This window comes from Prionailurus viverrinus, chromosome A2 (genome assembly GCF_022837055.1).
Source record: "Prionailurus viverrinus isolate Anna chromosome A2, UM_Priviv_1.0, whole genome shotgun sequence".
Taxonomy (NCBI): domain Eukaryota; kingdom Metazoa; phylum Chordata; class Mammalia; order Carnivora; family Felidae; genus Prionailurus; species Prionailurus viverrinus.
The window spans coordinates 153,204,843-153,230,016 of record NC_062562.1 but is presented as its reverse complement, the minus strand read 5'-3'; the positions used below and the strand labels follow the sequence as shown (position 1 = coordinate 153,230,016).

General features: G+C 40.6%; 1 protein-coding gene across 3 annotated transcripts in view; it reads left to right on the top strand.

Moving 5' to 3' along the window:
* Positions 1–25,174, top strand: part of DGKI (diacylglycerol kinase iota) — a 455,508-nt gene that overhangs the window by 226,398 nt on the left and 203,936 nt on the right. For all 3 annotated transcript variants that reach the window (XM_047850207.1, XM_047850206.1, XM_047850208.1), the window contains 5 exons: positions 859–975; positions 9,979–10,053; positions 10,586–10,684; positions 21,120–21,202; positions 23,398–23,458. In XM_047850207.1, the coding sequence (XP_047706163.1) occupies positions 859–975; positions 9,979–10,053; positions 10,586–10,684; positions 21,120–21,202; positions 23,398–23,458 (435 nt within the window). The remainder of the gene's footprint in view (positions 1–858; positions 976–9,978; positions 10,054–10,585; positions 10,685–21,119; positions 21,203–23,397; positions 23,459–25,174) is intronic.

Below are 25,174 nucleotides of genomic sequence, written 5' to 3'. Positions count from 1 at the left end.
GATGACAAATTACGGTTCCATTAAGTATAATGCGGTAGAAACTGATGTTAAGGTTTTTAAAAAATCCCTGATTAAAACTTTAAGGCCCATAATTATGGTAGCATGTGGATTTTGTTTATTAGGAAAATATTATTATCACACATCACTATCACTTTACACACAAAAGAGGATTGAAAATGTGATTGGCCTATGGTCACTTAGTCTGTTGGTACAGAGTTTAACCACTAATCCTGAAGTATTGCTACGATCATCAGTCTACATTTACTTCCTTCCTATCAAAAACAGGCAGCATTTTAGATTTGCCAAGTGTAATAGGTTCGTTTTATTTTTCGGCAGCCCCAAACAAACCCAGCAGAGGCAATCTCTTTGTTTCCCCTTGAGTTAAGAACTCTCTAGAAGAGACCTCTTGCTTCTTTCCTGGGTGTCCTAAACTGGAGGGACTACCCCAGGTGGATTTACATCTATGATTAGCAAAAAGAGAGGAACTACTCTTCTGCTTGCCTTCATTTCCTCCTCAATACTGTTTCCCGTCTAGTCTGTGACCAGCACAAGTCAAGTGCAACAAAATTATATGCAGGGCTAGGATTAATAGAAGCATTCGAGACCTCGTTATGTAAATATCCTATTAAAAGCTTATAAAGTTTTAGCTGGCCTTGACCTACAAGATTGATTTCTTTATCTGTTTGTAAAGTGGAACGAATTCAAAATCTGCTCACTTCCAGGGCTGTTTGGGTAGTGATAAGGAGCGTGTGTCCTCAGTGTCTGTGCCTGTGGGCGAGTGCGCACGTGCACATGTACTTACTCCTTGTGCCCATGTATGATTCCTGGATTTGTTTACTGGCCTATTTTTCTCCTCAGTTTCACAATAAGGTGACCTGCTTCATGCTGCATCACATTGAAGAACCCTGCTCCCTGGGGGCTCATGCTGCTGTCATTGTCCCGCCCACCTGGATCATTAAGGTGAAGAAACCTCAGGTAACTTCTGGGACCCTGGTGCTGCTGAGCCTGTGCAGAGAAGAAGGAACTGCTGCTTCTTGCTTTTCTTGCCCTGAATTTTTTTGGGGGTTCCTAAAAATCTCTGCTCACTCATCCCCACAGCCCCATGCTCAGCTTCCCGGGTACATTCCATTAGCCCATCACTTTACTGCAGTTGGGCTCTCTCATGGAACCAGCCTCCCTTTCCCAAAGAAATCAAAGTTCCACAGCAGGAATGTTTCCTTCCCATTCATGTGCTAATGATATTCTCTTTGGGTGTTCTCCTGAATTCATTAAATACAAGTGGTGGGTGCAGCTAATTTCTTACACAACTCTCTTCTCTTCCAGCCTGGGCATCCCCAGGGAGTGAATGTGAGGGCAAACTGTGCAGGCTTCCGTGTTTGGTTGAGATTACCACCACTTCCAACCTGACCGGCAGACTGTGGGTCATGACCTTCCTAAATACACAAGGCCTGCTCAGAGAGCAACACTCTTTTCTTAAGGCAAAGTAGAATTTATCCTCTTAATACCTAATCTCATTCTGTATTCAATTCTTGTTGTACATTCTGTCCTAGAGTGTCTCTGCAATATTCTGGGAAACCTTAGTGGTTTCTCAACAAGGTCATAATCTTTGACAGCAAAATTTCTACCTTTGTACTAGACATCTTAGACCATTAGCTCCAAGGTATGGGATGGCAGACTTTTAATGTGATGGGGGAAAGGTGGTACCTCCCCTGGGGATGCAGCTACTTTAGGATGTCCTACTGAGTGTAATATCTTCATAACCTGTGGCAGTCCTACTTTATATGGTCTTCAGAATCATCATGCATTTTATTCTCATTGACTCAGTTTTATTTTAAAAACTGGTGGATCATGGACACTTTTGCTTTGTGTGTTTTTATTTAAGTTCAGCTTCTGTTGATGAGTAACACTTAGTAATAATCTTTCCATGTTACAATCCGTGAAAGCCCTTGGGAAATCTTTTCCAGAGGCAAGTGCAAGATCTGTACATTAAACAATGGGAGCCTTAGCTTTCTCATCTTACATTTTAGAGCCAAATGCTAAGAGCTGTTAAAGGAGGTGCCCAAGGTGATAGCAAGTATAGCACTGTGTTTGAAATTCAAGTGTACCGATGTTCAATTTAGTGTTAACTTAAAAAATCTAACCTTTTTACTTCTTTACTACCCTTTGGTTCCCCAACCCCTGAAATTCAGTAGTGTCTCCAAGAACTTTATATTAAATTTTCAGTTCAACCAATATGTTTTCACTGAAAACCTTGATGGTTTCGGGAAAGCTACTAGGCATTGTGATGTAATATGTGGTGATCCTTGCTCTGAAGAACTATGTAGTTCTCTTAAGGAAAGATCAGGGCGAGAGCCTCATGAAGGAGGTGGGTTTTATTCTACCTCTTTAAAGATGGGTGGGATTTAGATCGATGGAGAAGAGAGGAAAGAGCAGGCAGGAGAATGATACCAGCAAGGGTGCTGTATCCAAAATTATACTCGTGAGGCTGTGAGACTAGTTTGCACTACATCGGGGTGGTGTATTTCTGTAGTGTTGCTTTCAAAGGAACAGAATATGAGATTGTTCACTCTTAGCTCTAAGACTCATCAATGAGTTCTGGAGCTATCCTTTTAAGCCATCTATTAAAAAGTTGTCCATGAGCCTTTCATCTGTTTGATCCGTTAAGGATGATTACCTAACTTACTATTATTTTATTAGAGGTTACCAAGAGTTGGTTTTTCTAATTTGTACTCTTCTTTATTTTTCTGCTGGTAATAAGGGAACTAAAAAATAAAGCTAATACATGACAAATGCTTGATTTGTAAGCTAATCATGACAAAAGCTAATACATGACAAATGCTTTATTTGTAAATTTTCAGAATAATTGCTTGGTACCTTACCAACTTTATTAGTTGGCTAACAGTGGTGGTGGTGGTGGTTTGTGGAGAGTATCTTTATGAATTATTAACTTACCTCATGTTATATATGTATATATATATGTGTATATATATATACATATATAACATATCATGTTTCAGTCCATTGGCATCATTTTTTTTATATTCATATTGTTTTATCATTTACCAGTTAGAACCCCTTCCAGATGGCTTTTATCTCCATTTTTCATAAGCCATGATGTTTTTGATACCTTCCTTTGTTTCACGAATCACACCATGTTCCAGGATCATCTTAAGCATTTCCTGTTCATACCTGCAAGCAGCCATTTCTCTAAGGAATCTTGGTTACTTTTAATGGAGGATGGTAGATACGGTTCGCAGTCTGTTTTCATCACACATGTTTTTATTGTCCTTTTATGATTCAGAACAGTGTAATAATGAGAACAAGGATAGCTAACACTTATGAATGCTTTTATATGTATCAGGAACTATTTCAAGTACTTTACTTTCAGTATCTCGTTTCACCATCATGGAACCCTATGAGGCAGGTATCCTAATCCCATATTGTAGCTGAGAAGTGAGGAATTGAAGGCAAATAAATTATCCAGGGCCGTAAAGTTATTAACTAGTTTGAGGTAATATTTGAACCCAGGAATTCTGAGACTGGAAACCAAGCTCATTTGCTGCCTCACAGTCTTACTATAACAATCCTTGCTAAGTCACCTATCTTTAAAAATTTTGGTATCCCTCGTCCTATGGACCTCAAAAAAGAAGTAATCAATTAACTAAATTCTCTTTGAAATCCGGTGTATGATGAGCTTGGGGGGCAATACAGTAGTGCTTAAGAGCTCTAGCTTATGAGTCAGATCGCCTAGATTCATATGCTTGCTCTGGTATTTAATAACTTACACAATCTCAAAGAATTAAAACTCCTCAACTTTTCATCTTCAAAATGTAAATAATACTAGTACCGAATTCATAGGGTTTTCATGAGGTCTAATGAGCTAAAAAGTAAAAAAAAATAAAGCACGTAGAACAGCACCTAGCTCACTGTAAGTCTCAATAAATGTTAACTCTTGTTATTTTCCTTGTTGAGTATAGGATATCAAATAAAGTTCTACATCAACAGAGGTGAACCTTGAACAGTCACACGGGGATCAGGACAGAAGTTATTGTTCCCTGACCCGTCCGTATTACAATGAGAGGAAATGGGAAAATGATTCTCATGGGGAGAGAGGCAGCATAGGGGCCACAGCCTGTTGTCTGGTACCCTGTTGTCTGTGCTCTCGAGTGGCCCTTGAAATGCCACTGTAACTGTTGTATTATATACTGTAGTGGGATTGTGTGTTCACTAGCATGATTCTTATCCCATGGGAGAGAGTCAAGAGCTATTCATTTACTGAACTGGAGAACTGAAGCAGACTGGGTGAGCATCTACAACAAGAAAGTGAAAGGAGGAAGAGAATCCTACAAAACAGGGAGAGAACACAGAGTTTCGTTATTAAAAACAGAAAGAAAAAGAGGGCAGTCATCAATGTGAAATTCTGAAGACGTTAAAAAATCATGGATTGAGAAAAGTCTTTGTGTTTGGGACTAGATCATTGATGACCATGAAACTATAGTTTGAGGAGTGTGGGTGGCAAGCTGTTAGCGATGGTGTGGAAGCAGGCAGTTTAAAGACTTCGTTGGGGACTTTGAGAAACAATTTAAAAAAGAATTTGGAAATTAGATGGAGGACAGCAGACAAAATGTTTTTCCTACTTGTAGAATTCATGTATATTTTTTTCTGTATATTTCTATATTGGAAGATACTGCTTAAAAACAAGAAGATACTCTGAACTGAACGAAGTAGATATTTAAGTACATTCACGGATGCCACTATGTGCAGTGGGAGGCCCAGAGATGAATCAGATATTCACCTGATGTCCACGAAGAGTGGACACAGAAGAGTGAACTAAATCATTAGGCAGAGAATTTGTGGATTCTGGAAGAGGAATTCAGCCACGTGTAAATCCTTAATGAAAAGAGTGGTCTCACATAACGGGAAGGTTTGCCTTTGTCATTGGTGTGCATCTTTTAGGAGGGATCCGCACAGTGGTGGCAAGAAGAGATCTCACAGGTTGGTGGAACTAGCCATGGTCTGTGAGAGGCCACACAGGGAGTGGAAGTGTGACCCGAGATGTAGGAATGAGGCGGAAACATGAAGCAGACTTGAGCAATTTGGGTTCTGGGGATCATTGTAGGTTAAACAGAAAATGTTGTTTGTGCTTGGTTTTGAAGGACGTGAGGGACCTCACTGGGAAGAGGGATGAGGAAGGACAGTACAGGTTTATAGAACATCTGAGAACAACAGTTAAGGTGGATCCCCAAATAAAGCCAGCTTTATTTGTGATGTTTGTGTCTAAACAAATGACTCTAGAGAGGAAGAAACCAATTTTGAGTGTATTAAGGTCAGGAAAAGCAGGCTGCAAAGAGGTGGATTTAAACCATGTATTTTCCTGATCTGTTAAAAGATGGCTGCTTCTGAGTAGATCGTCACTCTGTGACCAGCTGTGTGGAGCCTTGATGGTAAGGGGAGTGAGGGCTGGTCTGGATGGTTTGCTGGGTTTCATCACCAAATTCTTTGGAGGGACCTAGAAAATAAAAGATGATAGATTTTAGATGACAGTAAAAAATTAAAAGAAAACCAAACTTTAAGAACCAAGCACAAATCTGTTCATGCATTTAATGAAGTCAATGTTATAGTTCATGTTACAGATGTCAGGGCTTTTCCTCTCGACAGGAAGTGTTAGAGGATAATATTTTGATCAGATAAACAAATTAAAGATGTTGAACTACTAGTGCAAGCACTTGGAGCTGATGGAGAAAGACCTGGGTTACATGAATTTTTGGTGGGGTCAAGTTATAGGAGACCAGAGGTATGTGTTTTTAATAAATGGCATTATTCCGTATATAATACTTTAAAACTGGCCTTTCCTCATTAAGAATGATCTTGAGCAAAAGTCTATATTAATACATCTAGATTTAACTTTTTAAACTGCTGTATGTATTTCATACCGTGAATATATTACAGTTTATTTAACCAACTCCCCACTGATGGGTATTTGTACTGTTTCTAATGGCCTACTTACAAAAAATGCTGCAGTCAACTCCTTCCTAGCCTATATGGGCTTTCTTCATGTTTCTTCATGTCCCTGTTCCTTATTGGATAATGCTGAAATGCTGGAGACTGAGACCCAGGATATGTAACAGCTATGACCAACTGTATCTGTCAAAATTTCTCAGGCCATTTCCTTTGGTCAGTTCTAAAGGTTAGCCAACACTTGCTGTAATTTAACCAAACATGTCTGAGAAACGGCTGAGACCCTGTCCTTATCTTTTGGAATTCGTTTTCTTTATTTCTCTGCTTGCCTGTCCTCAGGACAACTCCTGTCCCAGTGTTACAGCTAGAACAGGGCAGAATAAGAGTGCTCTCTAATAGACCCAAGTCCATGCCTCTCCTGTAATCCATCAGAGTTTTGTCTGGTGTACAATGAGAGAAGGCTTCATTTGGGATGATGAAGTGTGAGATGTCTTCTGTTTAGATCTCTTGTTACAACCAGTCCTTTGTGATCTCATAACCTGGGAAAATCCCTGAAGAGTAATAACAGGTAGTTAAGTTTTATTCACAGTTGAGTGATTGACCCACAGGCATTTTTCAACAGCCCAAGAAGGAGTCCTAACTATGACAGAGACTTTGTTGGTAGGATTATTTCTGTAGCGAAATAATACTGCCTCAATACCTGGTTATTTAAAAAAAAAGCCTTTATTCTTAGGACTTGAACAAAAGAGTGGGCACATAACATACAGTGGTAGATGCAGTTACAATCTGAAGAATGCAAAAATCCACATGAGGGTACAGCATTTCACCATTTGGATGGTATTGAACTTGCTAAATGAAGCCTTTGTATCACTGAGTTAGCTGCCCTTGATGCCGGGGATGCTTTGTTTTTGAATGCAGTACATGCACTGCTGGTTTCTTGAATAACAGCACCAACAATTCGAAAATATAACTTCTTGGCATAATTTTTATGTTCTTGAAAAGCCTGCTATTTTAACTCTCACAACAAGACTGACCCAGGCAGGATGAGCAATGTCTTAGATTAGCAAGACGAGGTGACTTATCTTGTCATGGCTGAAACACAACCCAAATCTGCTTTCACATCCATCTGTTATGATGATACTTTCTAAAAGAAGTTCTATGTTGGGACCAAGATACATATATACACATGAACAGAAGGAAGCCTCAAGAATTTCAAGGTGTGCTGTGAAATTCCATACTGCTTATCTTTTGCTATTTGACTATCCATAGGGCTGTAAGCTTAACTCAGAGCTCACATAGAAGCATCCAGGTACTGTAAGTCAATCACTGTGCTTCATCTTGGCTCCCTTTTTGTTCTGTGAGATGAAGAGGACCTCACATGCATTTGGCTCCATGAGGCCCAGAAGCATTTGTATTTGCTGCATCTGTGTTAAAAAGGCCATTGTGTATGTCTGTTCCCTATTAGAGTTGAGTTCCTTGCCTGCTCTGTTTTCAGACATCAAGTCTTCTTTTGATGTGTTTTGCTAACTCTGTTTCCCAAACATGCTTGATCAGCAGAATCACCTGGAGAACTGTGATTTCTGTGATGAGGCAAGTTTGGGAAACAATCTTAGCCTGAACCATTAGACTTCTCTCTTAGAGTTTAGATACTGACTCAGGAACCAAGGCCAGGAACTCAGGCCAGGAACCAAGGCCTGTAGTGTGTTCCTGAAAGCACTTGGCTCCCTACCTTGCTCTGGGCAATAAATGAACTAAAACAACAAAGAAGCTAGGAGGCAAGCATTCACTTCCAGGGGATCCTTTCCAATATCAGGAAAGACTCAGTAAGTGCTGGGAATTAAAATACTGATTCATTTCAACAATGATTCGAGGTGCCAGGCATTTGGGCTCAGTGCTGGAGATATACAGCTGTGAATGAGGCCACATTGATGGAGGTGCTTATCATGGGCCGACACCAAGCTAACTGCTTCACATACCTTTTTTCCTTTAAACTTCACAACTGTCCCATGAGGTAGGTATTATCACCTTCATTTTAAAAATTAAGAGACTGTCATTTCAAAAGCTTGACTTCCTTGGCCAAGGTCCTAGATCTCGTAACCGGAAGACCCAGAACTAACATCCAGCAGGTCAGATTCCACAGCTCATGCTCCTCATCCCATTGGTATTGTGCTTTAGTGCAGTATGTATGTCTCCTCACTTTTCCCTTTGACTTCAGAGGTTCTCCGCTCTGGCTATGCACTAGAGTTGCCTGGGGAGCTTTTGAAAAGTATGTTTGCCTGGGCTTCACCCCAAACAAAAGAGTATTTGGAGGTCCACGTGTCAGCATTTTTAAAAGAACCCTGGATGAGGCCAACGTGTGTGATTGGTTGAGAACCACGCAGTATCATTAATTGACATCCTAACAGTCTCTCGGATTCTTCTTGGGACATTTGGCCAATTAAGTGTTTAAAATTACCAGATGGTTTTTTCCAGATGGTTTTTCTTCCCTTTTTAAACAAAGTAGTTAAAATATGGGAAAGACTTTAATAATGCGAAAGTTTTTCCAAAGTGGAATGTGATAGCAGACCCATTTAAAGAGGAATTCAGAAACTTGGAGCTCTTTTTGCAGGAGAAGTATAGTCTACAGTGAGTGGTGAGAAATGACCTTTGGTCTAAAGCACCCATGAACTTCTGGATCTCTCTCCTCTGGTGAGACTCAGAGCCTGAAAACTCTTTTAATCTGATGGGGGAAGAAAACTTTGGGACAAATGGTGCTTCAAGAAAATTTCCTTCATCCTCGACGAGCTCCAGCTACAGAGCAGCGTGTTTTTATTTTTGTTTTTTTTTATGGTCCATATGAAAGTAAAATAAAAGTTAAATAGCTTCATTCTTGCTAATTCAAATGTGTTAATATGTGTACTCTAGAGTGAGGTTTATTTTGAATGCTCTAAGAAAAGAAATACCCCGCAAAGTAAGAGTAGGTCTCTAAGTTTCTTGAAGCTGTTTGAGAATCTTTAACTGCTCAAGCAATGCATGTGTGTATGCTCATATAAACTTTTAAGTTAAGAATTCTGTGTTTCAGGCTTTCAACATTTGTTAAACATCTATGATGTGATAGTAACATCTTGCCTTTGTGAAGATGGCAATCTAATTAATTACTGACTCTCCACTAATTAAACCAGTGAGTTGTGACTGTCCCCTAAGAGAGGTTCTTCGCGAAGCGTCTGTATCATATATTAAGAGTTAGTTGAAGTAATCAGAAAGTTGTGGTCCGTATAATTCCAAGAAAGAGAAAAACAGGGAAAGTAAATTTGGGGGTCACTGTATTTCAACAAGTTGGAGGCACTTCTATGAGAAGGACAAATCAAGGCTACCAGGAGAGAGAAGACATTTTAAACCAATAGGTCTTTAGAGAAAGAGAGCACTGATGTCACTCTAGTAATAGAAGTAACTTAAGGTGAGTCTTATCTCTGCATTTTAAAACTTAGCCATCAGTGCTGATAGGATAGTTGAATCATAATGTTCCCTTAGGGTTGAATCACTGTATGACTATTACTAGAAAGGTCATTGCCAAAAAAAGTAAACAGAAAAAAAAAAAAAAGAAAATAGAAAAACATGAAAAATGGCCTCCTTTTTTACATTTCCACATAGGTGATCTCCATACCAGGAGATGAACTTGAACTTGGTTGGGCGGGAGACGGACCTGGTTGGGCGGGAGACTGGAGCCCCTCAGAGAATTTGGGATTCTTCCATTTTTACTGGGAGGGTTGGCAGGTATAACATGTGTTGTTATGTGAGTCCATGAGAGCCTCCAGGGTTCTAACTCCCTGCCTCTCCGTGTGGTGGGGAGTCAGTCGCTCACTCTGAAGCACTCGACTGGTTTCTGTCTGTGGCTTACCCATGAACAGTGGCTTGGAAGTGTCAAAGCATGAGAAGCATGCGTGGAACAGCATGTGCTGCCCTCACCTCCTACATGGTTCTGCATGGGAAGCTCCTGGGCTGTCTGCCTCTGGGCTCAGGTGTTTCCTTCTTTCCCTACAGAACTCGCTGAAGGCTTCAAATCGGAAGAAGAAGAGAACAAGCTTTAAAAGAAAAGCCAGTAAAAGAGGAACTGAAGTAAGTATTTCAGGACTATGTCCCGGTGAACTACATCCTCCTTACTGTAGCCATCCCTGTCCGATGTGATCTGGCCCAAGCTTATTTTTCTGATAAGTTTTCTACCCTTCTTCCCTCCTTCTCTACCCTGTGACCACATTGGAATCCTCTCTGTTTCTTTAAGATGTCTCCCTCTCTATAACCTCCTGCTGCTTCAGAATCAGAGCATTTGCACTTGTCCATGGAAGTGTCATCCCAAAGATGATGAAGATAAAGATGAAGAGCTAACATTTCTAGAATGCTCAGAGTGTACAGAGTCAAATCAGAAGCATGCTTACTTCCCAAGGGAAAATTATAGCTTGAGATCCTTTTTCTAAGCTTTATATGGACTGTCTTTTTTAGAGTAAGCCGTGTAAAACAAGATGTAGCTTTTTTATTTTGGAGGAGCAAGGGTTAGGGCCGGTGGGGGTTCTGGTAATTACTCCCTTCCATTGCTTCCAGGCCACTTGTCTGAGTCATGGATGGATGTCTCAATAGTGCTTTCTTCCTTCAGCAGGAAAACAAAGGTCGACCTTTTGTGATAAAACCTATCTCTTCTCCACTCATGAAGCCCTTGCTTGTGTTTGTGAACCCCAAGAGCGGAGGCAACCAGGTGAGTCGTTTTCATGAGTTTAACTTGAAAATAGTTCTCTTGAAAATAGTTCTCCATAATTTCTGCTTCTGTTTCCTTTAGGTGTGCATTAGATTTTGTATTTGGGATTTTTCTTGTGTCTTGAGATAGGCCTGGATTGCAGTGTATTTTCCTCTCAGGACTGCTTTTGCTGCATCCCAAAGTGTTTAAATGTCCATCAACTGATGAATGGATGAAGAAATTGTGGTTTAGATACACAATGGAATACTACATGGCAATGGGAAAGAATGAAATATGGCCTTTTGTAGCAACATGGATGGAACTGGAGAGTGTGATGCTAAGTGAAATAAGTCATACAGAGAAGGACAGATTCCAGATGTTTTCACTCCTATGTGGATCCTGAGAAACTTCACAGAAGACCATGGGGGAGGGGAAGGGGGGAAATAAAGTTAGAGAGGCAGGGAGCCAAACCATAAGACTCTTAAAAACTGAGAATAAACTGAGGGTTGATGGGGAGTGGGAGGGAGAGGAGGGTGGGTGAGGGGATTGAGGAGGGCACCTGTTGGGATGAGCATTGGGTGTTATATGGAAACCCATTTGACGATAAACTTCATATTAAAAAAAAAAGAAAATAGTTCTCAACACCAATTTAAAACAGCACCACCTAGGACAAGCAATGGAAGACAACCAGTTTCTCAGGGACATGGTGACTGTTGCTGCAGTAGGGGACAGCCATCCATGTTTCCGGGTTAGGCAAAACCTAGAGGTTCTATGATTTATCCCTCAGCTTCCACCATACCAGAGATGCATCAGAAGCCTAACTGCTCACATCTCCCTTACAGATTCTCAAAAAAGGTCATCCCCAAATCTCTTATTTAATATGTTTCAGAATTTCTTAACTCTTATAGGTAGGAAACTCTTAACGAACTTCTCTTTATTGCTTCTCGTTGTAGGTTAGACCTGACCACTTTTGTCCCTCCCCTCAGAGGAGAGTGAGAACAGTGAATCACTCATCATTCCCAATGATCATTAACAACAAATGCCACCAATACTATCAAAAATATCACCTTCAAGGGACGCCTGGGTGGCACAGTCGGTTAAGCGTCCGACTTCAGCCAGGTCATGATCTCGCGGTCCGTGAGTTCGAGCCCCACGTCAGGCTCTGGGCTGATGGCTCAGAGCCTGGAGCCTGTTTCCGATTCTGTGTCTCCCTCTCTCTCTGCCTCTCCCCTGTTCATGCTCTGTCTCTCTCTGTCCCAAAAATAAATAAACGTTGAAAAAAAAATTAAAAAAAAATTAAAAAAAAATATCACCTTCTAAAGGTTTCATTTGGTCTCTGCCCAAATCTTGTAGCATAATTAATAACAACCTCATTCGAGGATAAATAAGTAGCCTAAGAACACTTATGTGTAATGACATACCTGAAGTTACACAGATCTTTAGAGGACAGAATTTGTTCTGGAATCTAGGCTTTTGTCTCCTCATATACTTCTCTTCCTCCTCTGATGCTTCTTATCAAGACTCTTCACTGGCTTTGATTTTTTTCTATTTTCATGTGAGATTGGATGGTAAAATATTTTCTCTGTCCACTAAGTGCACATTTTACATTTTGAGGTGAGAACCCTTGAGGTTTCACACTTAAAAAGTAAAGATTTGAAACTGTTTGATTACCCCACATAAGGAGGGGAATCATATAATTAGGGTTGACCCAACAGTCCAGAATGATGTTCTTACAACTAGGGATATTGGGCATTTTCCAGAATGGATTAATTATAATAAAGCTTCTCTTATGAGAGCTTGTGATATAAAAACAATATTTTTTCTCCCTTTCTTTCTTTCCTTTAAAATTCTTGATAAATTTTTCTGTTAAAAATCTTTGATCATTGTGGACAACAGGGCAATGGGTTATAAGCAGATACCTAATTTCAACATCCTGCTTTTTTAAGTTGGTGAGTGATAATCTTCATACGGTAATGATCCTAAGACTGGATCTCATCACTGGAGGAGATTTTCAGGAGTGAGGTTCATTTTGCCCTGAAGTGTAGTCAGTCCCTAGGTCTGGTCTCCCCATAGCCTCATGAGGGTTGGGGGTTTGTTGGGGGACCATGGAATAGAGCAAAGCTAATGTAATGGACTCTGTGATTTGGGCCACTTGAACACCACATGCTAATTTCCAATATATTTTTCCATGGGATTCATTCTAGAAGATGTACTCCTTACACCATAAGTCTTTTTCCTAGGGCATTTAGAAATTTGCAGGTGATCCTGCCTTTCAGGAGCAGACAGTTCAGTAAAGATAGAGCCCATTCCTCTTGGAATCTCTGCATAAATTGGTAATGCCACGGAGTTCAGAGATGATCTGATGTTGCTACCTATTTCACTAAATAGAAAACAGCTCAAGAAAGCTTAAGTAAATTTTCTAAGGACATCTTGTTAATGACACCAAGAGGGCAAATGGGAAAAATAATTCAAGCAACATTAACAATATCATGAGTTCTAAATTGAGTGCATCAAACTGAGAGTGCTCTGGAATTTCAGAGGCAAACGGTGACTTGGGAGTGGTAAGGAAATGGTGCCACTGAAGTAGCTGAATTAAAGATGGACTACTTAGTTATGCAGAGAGAGAAAGCTGGAGTCATGCCCCTTGCCTTCTCTCTTGGTGGCAAATTCCTGTTCATCCTTTAAGGGTTGGTAGCACTTTTCTGAACCATTTCTCAAAATTAATCACCCTGTCCACCGTGCTCCCTTAACCCTCAGAACAAACTTGTATTTTGTGAATTGAAACATAAGTGTTCTGTTAAGATACAGGCTCTCTACTGCCCAGGGCTGTACCTTCCAACCTCTGGTTTCTAGTATGTGACATATAGAAGTGAACAAATAATTGTATAACAAGCAACCAGCATTCTACAGAAGATTATCAGGACAGTGACTTTGTTACTGATGAGTATTCAGGAAGGGGAAGAATTATTTTGGAAAAAAAGTTATGACGTGTTTGAGGAGCTACAAGGGACAGCGACATATTCAAATAAAAAATGCCCAGTTTAATTAGAGACAAAAGACTGAAGTGATTTGCTCTCATTTTGTGCTTTTTGGCTTATGAGGTTACTTCTAGACAATCTAGGATTTTCAGAAGTATGGCTAACCAAATCAGAATGAATGTTGAATAACTTGACATTTCTACATACTTTCTCCATAAAGTAGAATTCCGTACTAAGCCTAATCACTGTAAAGAGCATTGTTTCTAAGTGCAGTGTGACATGTTGAGAAAGCGTTAAAGAAATCCAAATCCCTACGGGCAATCGGAATCATTCAAACTGATCTCCGTCTTCAGTCTTAGGAAGGCACAGCTGAATCCTCAGTTGTAGTGAGTAGGGAAGGGCCACGGTCGGAGATGACCCACCTCCCCCGTTAGGGCTAGCCTCTTCCTATGCTGTGGCTGTCCTGTGCCTTCACATCGCAGATGAGGGTAGATTCAGCCATGTAACGGGGAGTCAGCAGGTGAATAATAAAGCAGTTTCTCATTTCTAGGCTCCCTTGAATCTTGTTTCCTCCATCATTTTGCCCTCCCCCACCCACCACCTTAGTTGAGACTAAAGGGTCAAAAGAGAACTGAGGGTGGCAGTGAAAACAGGGCCTGTGGACCCCAGGCAGGTGGCCCTAAGATTCTGCTTTTCTAAGAGGCCCTCAGGCGGGTGTTGCTGCTACTCAGAGACCACACTCTGATTAGCCGGGGTTACTGCAACCAATGGAGAAATAGTTCATTGTTGTTGTTAAATCCTGTTTTGTTTTGTTTTGTTTTTTGCCTTTTAATAACTGATTTATTTTGCTTATCATTTTGTAGATATAAAGCACTCCATCTCGGAAGCTTAGGCTTCAAACCTTTATTTAAATTTGCTTGGGCAGCAAAATTTAGTTTGTCTTAAGTAAATAACTAGACTGTATCGCCATCTTCTGGCAAGAAAGATACCTACAGCTTTTACAATTTCCGTATTTTTTGTGTGTACAGAAATTCGCCCAACACTTTGCAGGAATATATTGAGATGAACACATTTGATACTGCTTCCATGCCCTTTTGAAACAATAATTTGTTTTAAACAGATATTTTATAATAATTGTTTTTCCAACACTTAAGGGTAGAGATGATTCTGGGTGTTTTGAAAGTTTTTGAGATCGGCAGCACTATCGTGGGTCGGATCTGAATCGTTCGGGGAAACAGGAACTGGAATCAGGGACCCCGGCATTATGTTTGAGTGTGTCCTGTGGAGCAGACGTAATACCTGGGAGATAAAGTTTACCCCGGCAAGTCCCCTCCTCTGTGTGGAAACTTGAGGACTCAAGCCATAGGCCCTCCCTTATACTCACCTCTGCTGTAACTTTAGAAGTTAGTGTTTGTCTTGGGTGTCCCTGACTCAGTAACATCTTTTTTCTGAGTCTTAAGACATTTCTGACCTCTCCTGATGTCATTTCACACAGTGTCTCCTGCAGGCTCCATCTCAGGACTTCATTTCCATTGACTTAGGTTACAGGTTCAGGGTTAAACAGGTATTCTGACCACTAGAGTGATTCCACCTAGTCAATCCTGTGATGGTCAAGGGCATCCGGACCCTAGCTTCTCACACTGTTGAGTGTGAAATCCCAGGTTGAGGGGTGGCATGAGTTGAATACCTGATTTGGATTCCCAGGGACCTTATCAGTAGGTGACAAGAGGAAAGGGGTATCCAGTTGGTGGACAGGCTCATGCTGAGCACACACCATCATCTCAGGATAGGCCGCCTCAGTCCAGGGTCATCCCCACCCCCAGGTCAGGCTCAAGTCAACCATGGTGGGAGAAGGAGACAAAAAGTCAATAACCTCAAATGTTTGAGTCCCCAAACTTTCTAAATACTTGGCCAAACAACCTTAATTATTTTCTGTGATGTTCAACCTGGGGATAAATCAAGAACCATGATGTTTAGATAAAATTTAGGCTCCTAATGCTTAGAATAGGCTGGGAGGTGGGCAGAAGGGTAGGCAGTAGATGTTCTTCTTGTCAAGCCAGCCTCAACAGATGGAATTAAAACAACTAAACAGTAAATCTGTGGGAAGTCCCTTTTCTAAGTTACAGTACTGGTGGGAGTGTGGGGGTAGCTGTCTTGGTCTACCCAGGCTGCTATAACTGAATCCCATAGACTAGGTGGCTTAAATAACAGGAATTCCTTTCTTAAACGTTTCTCGGGGCTGGGAAGTCTATGATTAAGGCATCAGCAGATACTGTGGCTGGTGAGTTCCACTTCCTGGTTGGGAGGGCCATCCTCTCGCTGTGTCCTCTTGCTGTGTCTTCATGTGGCAGAAGTGATGAGGGACCTCTTTGGGGTCTCTTTTATCAGGGGGCTAATCCCATTCATGAGGGCTATGCTTCCCCAAGGCCCCACCTCCTTTGCTATGGGTAGGGCCCCCCTGGATGTCTACGTTCTTAGTCAAGGTGTGAGTGGTTTCCCGGACTAAAACATTTCTGTGACTCTTCTTGCCTATAAAATAAAGCCCAAGCCCCTTAGCAACTTAATGTACAAACTCACTTGGGCAGTTTCATCTCCCAGCACTCCTGCCTCATGGTGCAGAGACTGAACAGAATGGAGTGTCCCCATGGCATGTCTTGTGTTTTGTGTGTCATGTGCCTTCACTGTTCTCTTCCCCACATACAGAGAAATGGTTAACTCGTCTTGCAAGAAACAGTTCAGATATCATATATAGATGCCTTCATCTAATCCCCAAATTTGGTCTTAAGAGTATCTGCTCTGGCCGCTCCTACTTCTCAGTAGGCATCTCTCCCGTAGCATTCGCCGTCTTCAGTGGACTGATTTCTTTTGCATCTGTCTCCTTCTGAGCCTCCTGAGCATACACGTGTGCACAGAGGAGGAGCCTAATATATTTAAATAAACCAGGTATTCTTTTGGGATTGTTGGAAGCCAGTTTGAAATAACGATGTCTGAATCTCTCTTTTCCGCTAGCTTTTATTGTCCTCAGGACTTTCTGGGCAGCTTTTGCTGTGATCTAGATACTACCTCTGTGACGTAAACCAAGGCATGCTTACTTAGTAAGCTACCAGACTGTTGCGGGCTATAGGGCAATTTTGGTGCTTCTATTTGAGCTGATTCATTCTGAATGGGCCCTCCATACCACTAAGTCATTATCATATTTTCTTTTATGAATAACACATAGAACTTCCTCTGGAGGGCAAGATCTCTGTTTTGTCCATTTCTCTCTCTCTTCTCACCTAAGACTGTACCTGGCACCTAGTAGGTGAGTAGATGAAACCTGTTTATTTCCCTCTAGAACAGTCTGCCTATTTTCTGGGACGTTGTTTTCTCCTGTCCCAGCCTGTTCCCCAATGCCTGGAGCCAGAAAGAACAGACTCATCATTCCATTGGAGATACCCAGTCTCCCAATATCTTAGCAGGCTCTGTAGTCAATGAGGAGGTATGCCTACAACCGTGTGTCTGAGGACCTCCCACAGTGGGTTGCAATTGACGTTCAAGCTATTTTTTTCATTTAGAGAGATGTATGATACTCTTGCAGAAAGTTGCAGCTTTTTTCAAGAATAAAACAAAAGAAACAAACCAAAACCCCTGAGTAACCAGTATCTGAGGCTTACAAGGGCCCAAGCCTAAAAGTTGTAGCCCATGAATCCTCTACCTCCTTTCCCGCTCACTAATTGTATGACGTTAATGTGACGTAATAGAGGACTCTGTGTTCACCGTTCGCACACGTTGTGTCTTTCTTTCCTCCCAGATTTTGATGAACTTTAGGGCAGTTTTGTGTTTATCTTTGTAGTCCTGGGGTTTAACTTAGTGGCTTGCCCTTTCCATGCTATAGCAGGAGTGAAAGCTAGGAGGAAAGGCAGGTGTATGGGGAGAGTGGGGGGGAAGGGCCGAAGAACAAACTGGCAGAATAGGCTACCAAAAAAGAAACAAACGTTGCAGCTTTTGCATTTGTCATGTTGGGTCTCACGACTGGGAGCCTGTTTGGGACTCCTTAGTGAATGGCAGTTGTGTCAATGATTGGTAGGTTTAATCCTGTCAGTGAGAGAGAAATTACCCCTTTCCTGGTGAATTAGCGTTTGTCAAACCATTCAGTTCTATTGAATAAATTACCTAAGCCCGAAAGTAGCTCATCCCAGAGGTAACCGCTGAGTGAACAGAAGGGACTTAGATGTGTTAGACCTTTTCTGTCTCCGCCCGCCATGACTGATTTAAAACAATGCAGCCCTTTTCAGACCCTTACCGTTTTTGCTAAGGAATGTATTTTAGAAAGACTACTTTTAAAAGAAGTAATTGTATCACACCTGAATGTAAACTCTGAAAGGGTCGCCGTGTACGGTTATGCACATCATCGCTACCCAGCACCAGAGCACGGTCTTGTGATAGGCTGTGCTATCTATGGCGCCTCCTACAGGTGTTCAGTGCAAAACTCGCCAGCCTCGATTCCCCTTCCTCAAAAGGATAAATGTAGATAAGTAGGTGTCCCCATGAACAGACTGACAATGAGCAAAAACAAGACTGTGTGGTCACTCAAACCTTTCAGAGAAGTCTAGTCGGAGACAAACCACATCTCAGTGCCTCTTGTTTTATTTGTGGAGGGTGTTAATTACCTGGTATTGTATGCATAATAGAAGCAACATTAGCCAGAAGTGGAAAAGAGTAATTAACATTAACCGGTCCTATCACTCTAGGAATTTAAAACTGAAAAATTAATTTTCTAGCAAGTCAGTGGAAATTTTTTATAAATTGGTTATTAAAATGACTCTGGTGTTACCTATTAAACATAAAAGGTTGCTCAAGATAATCCCCAGCTGACGTGCTAGCAAGGCCCAGCATGGGAAGAGAGAGAACAATCCAGTGTTTAGTTAGTATTTTGTATCTCAATCAGTTTCTGAATTTTATGGGAAGCAAAATGTGTCCTTTGGTGAAAGTGAAGGATCAGTTGTGACAATTAAGGATAGAATGTGATTCCTAAATTTATAGCAAGCACATGATAAAGCAGAACTTTTAAATTACAGGTTTGGATGAAATGTGGAACAAAAGACCTGCATTGGCCTCTGTAACAACTGGCATAACAATGTGATAATTATAAGCTATACTTTAGCCCTCACACCCTCAAGTGCAATTTAATGAATAGATTAACAAGGAGCAACAAAGAAAGGGACTAACCTTTATGAAGGCTATTTTGTGCCACATACTGTGTTAGATCCATAACTATTAACTGATTCATTTAAGTCTCATTATCCCCCAGGAAAGGAGCTGTTGCCCCTCTATTTAATATGCTGGATTTCTGCAGGATTTTAAATGCTTATGCTCACCTAATGAGAACATCCAAGTTATTACAGATGCAAATACCATATTATTTCTGCTAAACTAGAATGACTCTCAAATACAGCATAGTAGGTGTACAAACTTGGGAATATTTCAAGGAAGAGCAATCTTGATATCTAATAAAGGAACTGTAATTATAGGCAAGAAGCACTGCCCAAATGATGAAATGTTATTTGCTCTGGCTGATAATGACCTAAAATGAGGCACCCTACTAGGTTTCCAAGCTCTTTTGATGCTGCTTAATAAAAAACTTTCATTTTTTTCTTTGCTCAATGCACTGTTAAGAAATGATCTCCTTAGGGGCACCTGGGTCGCTCAGTAAGTTGAGTATCAGACTCTGGATTTCAGCTCAGGTCATGATTCCAGGATCCTGGGATAGAGCCCCCATCTGGCTCCACACTGAGCATGGAGCCTGCTTGGGATTCTTTCTCTCTCTCTCTCTCTCTCTCTCTCTCTCTTCCTTCCTTCCTTCCTTCCTTCCTTCCTTCCTTCCTTCCTTCCTCTCTCCCTCCCTCCTACCCTCCCCCTCCCTCTGCCCCTCTCCCATGTGCACTCTCTCTTTCTCTCTCTCCCTTCCTCTCTTCCTCCCTCCTACCCTCCCCCTCCCTCTGCCCTCTCCCGTGTGTGCTCTCTCTCTCTTAAAAAAAAAAGGTCTCTGGAACTGCCTTATCTTTTCCATGGTGATCTGTTCTATAAATGTCAATTATAAACTATTTAAATCAGTCAAAAATGTTCATGTGAGAACTGTTGGACTTAGGTAGGGACACAGAAATGGGAACACATCAAAGTAAGATATAACTAAGTAAGGAAGTTAAATATATATATCTATCTCCTAAATAATAGGAGCCTCTGTTCATTTGCTTCAGTTTAGAAAAATCATTTCAATAAAATCATACTTTGCACACACCGACTATATTCACATTATGCAAAGATAAAAGTAAGCTGTGCAATGAAGTAAAAATTAATCTTAAATTACATGGACTGACAAATAATTTCCCTACATGGATTTTTATGTTGAGTGATGGTAACACCAGTAGATACCATTCATTACACACTTAATCGATGTGCCCCTCAAATGTTACTGCATTTAATCCTTGCAACAAGTCTGTGAACTAGGCATTCTTGTCTCCACATTAAAGAGAAGGAAGCTGGGGTGGCCGGGCGGCTCAGTCGGCTAAGTGTCCAGTTCTTGATTTCGGCTCGGGTCATGATCTCATGGGTGTGAGACACAGCCAAAGGTCAGGGTCCATGCCGAGAGGGCCGAGCCTGCTGGGGATTCTCTCTCTCCCTCTCCCTCTGTCCCTCTCCTGTGCATATGTGTGCTCTCTCTCACTCTCAAAATGAAAAACTTAAAAAAAAAAAAACCCTCATAAAAAGAAGGCAGCTAAGCTTAATGAAATTGAGGAACTTGGCCAGAGTAACACAGGTTGGATAAAAACCTCACTTGGACATTCAACCTACATATTGATGGCCAAAGCCCCTGATTTTTTTTTTTTTAATGTTTATTTATTTTTGAGAGAGACAGAGACAGAATGCAAGTTGGTTGGGGCAGAGAGAGAGGGAGGCACAGAATCTGAAGCAGGCTCCAGGCTCCGAGCTGTCAGCACAGAGCCTGATGCAGGGCTCGAACTCACAAGCTGTGAGACCATGACCTGAGCCAAAGTCGGCACTCAACTGACTGAGCCACCCAGGCGCCCCTAAAGCCCCTGATTTTAACTACTATTTTATACTGTTTATGATTTTAGATAAGAGGACTTATTTTTATTTTTTTTTAATTTACTAAAAATATTCTTTTTAATGTTTACTTATTTTTGAGAGGGAGAGAGACAGAGCATGAGTGGAGGAGGGCAGAAAGAGAGGGAGACACAGAATCCAACGCAGGCTCCAGGCCCTGAGCTGTTAGCACAGAGCCCGATGCGGAGATCGAACTCACAAACTGTGAGATCATGACTTGAGCCAAAGTCGGACTCTTAACCAACTGAGCCACCTAGGTGCCCCCATTTTTATTTATTTATTTACTTATTTTTATATCTTTATTTTTTAAATGATCAGCTCATATTTGGAAGTTTCTGCCTATTGTCTTTTTTTTTTTCTTTTTTTTCTTACAGGGAACCAAAGTCCTGCAGATGTTCATGTGGTACCTGAATCCACGACAGGTCTTTGATCTATCTCAGGAAGGGCCAAAAGATGCGTAAGTCTGGAAATAATCCCCCATGATCCATACTGCTTTGGGCAAGCGAGAAGGACTTCTGCTGTGGAGTCAAGCTTCATTATTAGATTGCCTTGTGAAATATTTTCTGACCATCCCTCATTTATTTTCTCACCTGTATTCCCCTCCCTTAAAACTTCATCTGACGTTTCTCCTCCTACTCTTCATTGTGCTAATTCCCTTCAAAACCAGCTACTTTGTTGTCAACTCAGGGCATACTTCTAGTGTGTTTGCTGCTTATGTACATGCACCTGGAGATTATTTACACGTCCGCATTGAGAAAAGATTTGTCCTTTTTCTATGTATGCACCTACAACTTTAGCGATGTATGTTAGTAAGAATGTAAGTATATCTTTGGAGAGTGGCCATATTTGTTTATGAGTATGTTCGTGTATGTAAATTACAGGTTGTGCATGTGCATCAGTGTCTATTTGAGACAGATTACTTGATTATGCCTATTGATTTCACACCAGAGTGGGAAGACATCGTAATTCCCGCTCAATCCGTTTTCCAAACTTCTCAGAAATTTCATTCTATTTTTGTTAGAAACATCAAAAATAAAATTTAGCCATAGGTAACAGGTATCCTGTATCTTCCCTTTGGTGATGGTGATGGGGTAAATGATGGGAAAGAGCAGGGCTGTTTCTGCTACTGTCTGATTCCCTTTTCAAAACCCATGTATTGGGGTTCCTGGGTGGCTTAGTCAGTTAAGCGTCCCGACTTCAGCTCAGGTCGTGATCTCACGGTTCATGAGTTCAAGGCCCATGATGGGCTCTGTGCTGACAGCTCAGAGCCTGGAGCCTGCTTCAGATTCTGTCTCCCTCTCTGCCCCTCCCCCACTTGTGTGTGTGTGTGTGTGTGTGTGTGTGTGTGTGTGTGTGTGCGCGCGCGCGCGTGTGTGCTCTCTCTCTCTCTCTCTCTCAAATAAACATTAAAAAAAAATGAAAAAAAACCCATGTATTAAGATAGTTTGGATGTCATCTGGGAAACATTAGAACTTGAGGGATACTAATTATTTTTGAATAAGTAGCAATATCAGAGGCAAAGAAACATCAACTCAGATAATTTCTAGAGAAATAATATTCCTGTGTAAAATGGAAAAGTTGTATATTTGAAGCATTCAGGAGAATATTACATACAAAAATTAATTTCTCCTGTCATTCTTTTAATCTGTGAACTTCTTTGCCACTAGAGTTCGCTATAAAACTTCTGTATTTTTTTCTGTATTTGGATGGACTCAGGCATATCTGTTACCTTGGCGTCTGCCCCGTCAGAAGGGCAAAATCGTAAAATCTTACCACTTTGGTTACACTTTAGGTAGAGATTTCATAGATCATCATGAAGAATGTGACCAGATAGGAGATATTTTCAGAAAAAACAAAACAAAACAAAACAAAGATTTACAAGGTGATGTCTTCTAGAACAGAGGGTTTAATCGCTTTGCTTAAGCAAATGTTTTAGCCAGGGGGTGGGGCGGGGGTCTAATTGTATTTTCTCAAGAGCCAACATGAAAAATGATCTAACTTTAAGCAGACAAATTTTAAATAAAGAGAAGTCAGTAAGTCTTCCCTCTTTGGCCCGAGGAGTATAAATTTGGTTCTCTCTCTGAAGAGAGAGAGCTGGGATTGTAGGTGTGGTCGTGTTACTAGTAGGTATCCTCCCAGCACCCTGTCTCTCTGAAAAGGTTCATTGGGATTAAGCATAGAAAGTAGAAGGTTTCAAGAAGGTTTCTACTTTTTGTTTCAAAAAAAAAAAAATCCAGGAAAAGCTTATAAACTATGAGGAGGAGACATACAATCAGCGTTGACTATTGATTCATGATGATTTCCTTTGAGAAAGGAGGGAAGGGTATGATGGGAAAAGAAAAGGAAGTCGAAACTAACTAGGGAAATGATGTGAGTTGATGCATTAATAGGAATTATGGGAAATGAAACCCTGGGACATCCTGAAATCCCATTCCAATGTCAGCCATTTAAAAATTGACTTTTGCTGCCAACCTCTGATGCAGTTGTTGGGGTCTCTTCCCTCGTGATGACTTGGTAACTAGTTTTGACGACATTACATTGATTATACATTTTCTCCAGTGGATATCCCAGAGCCCTCTTGTGCCCTGGGTTTTCTCTCTGCGATGGCCAGTGATGTGCTCATGTTTAATTTGTCTTCTATCTCCTCTACAGGCTTGAGTTGTATAGGAAGGTACCAAATCTACGAATTCTGGCCTGTGGCGGGGATGGAACGGTAGGTCCTTGAAATAGAATCCAGTTGTCTCCTTTATTTCTTCCATCTTTCTTTTGTTTTCCCTATGACAATTCTCCTTATTTATTCCCACCTCACCTCTTTCCAGTCCCCTAAAACATAGGTCTCTGTCATGTGAAGCATAGCCCATAAAGGGTTATAAGAGACTTGATTATTGTTCTCATGGATTCATACTTGGTCTTACTAAATTATGTTTTACTCCCTCAGTTTGACTATATTGTTTCCTATTCCACAAGGTAAGGATGTGGTCGTATTATTAGAATGAAGGTTATAGATTACTAAATTCTTTAAAAAAAAAAACCCTTATTTAATTTGTTCTTAATTGGTCGCAATTAAAGAGAAGTATATGGACAAAATTATTGTCTTCATTCTTTTACAAGTGGAAATAGAACTTAAAATGCTGACATTGGTTTGCCTTAAAGATCATTGATTGGTATCCTTTGTATTCATTTTTGAAGAAAAGATGGAATTGGGCTGAAGTTTAATATTGTCACATTTTCCTCTCTTTGCATCATCTGTCTCTCCATTTGCCGTCTACTTACGTTGGTATATTTAGCAAAGGCAAAGAATTGAGAACCATGACATTTAGATGCTGCTGTCCAGTGTCTTTTTCTTCTGTATTTGGAGGCTGCTCTCCCAGGATCTAGGATTTTATTATGAACTCTCTTTGACTTTTCTCTAATCTCCCTAATTAGAATGTTTTATTCTCAAAGGTAGCAACAAAATCTTCTCTTTCTCATAGCAAGTGAGCACTTAATGTAGCATTGGATACATATTATGCACCAGTAAATGCAACTGGGGAAAAAAATAGAACAGTGTTTCCACTGGTCCCTTAAGTTACTCCATGGAGAAGAAAACATTTTGCAGTTGAGAAAACAGTGTTTACTGTTTGTTAAGATTCACAATACACATTATTAGCTTATAAAATTCAATGTAAGGTCTTATAGCTGAGAAGCCAAACCTATTTCACTTTGTTTAACCCAGCGTTGTCCAAAATTATTTGACCAGATAATTTTTTTCTGCCACAATACTAATTAAATTTCAAGCATTTGTAGTGTTCTAGGGAAATATACTTAGGGATGGGCTGCTGTGAAAATTTCCCAACCTTTTTTAGTAGAATTATATCCAAACAAATCCTCTGAGGAGATAACATATATGTGTATACATATATGCATATATATATGCATATATATATATATATATATATCACATCATATATATGATAATACACATTAATTGATGTGTCTGATATAATATACATTAGATACATATATAGTGTGTATTTATATACATATATACATTTATTTAATTTATTACATATCACTTACACACACATCGTGTTCTTCTTAGCTCAGTGTGTCTTTTATAGATACGATAAATATATATTATGTTTAACGTACATGCACACACATTCCTAGCTCAGCTGTCCCCAGATAGTTATCTTAATTAAGGTATAAACTTACTGTGACCCTTTACTATAGTGCTCTTCTTGTTTTAGAATCTCCTTGTCTTCCTATATGACTTCAGTATTTGCGCCCGTCTTTTCTCCCTCTCTAAATCTCAGTGACACCAGCAGACCAGTTGCTATCCTGAATTCATAGTTCTTATCCTTTCTTAACCTACGTGTCCATGACCTCAAATCCACATCCCCTTCCTATTCCATCTCTACATCTTGAGCTTCACCATTGATTGAGCACC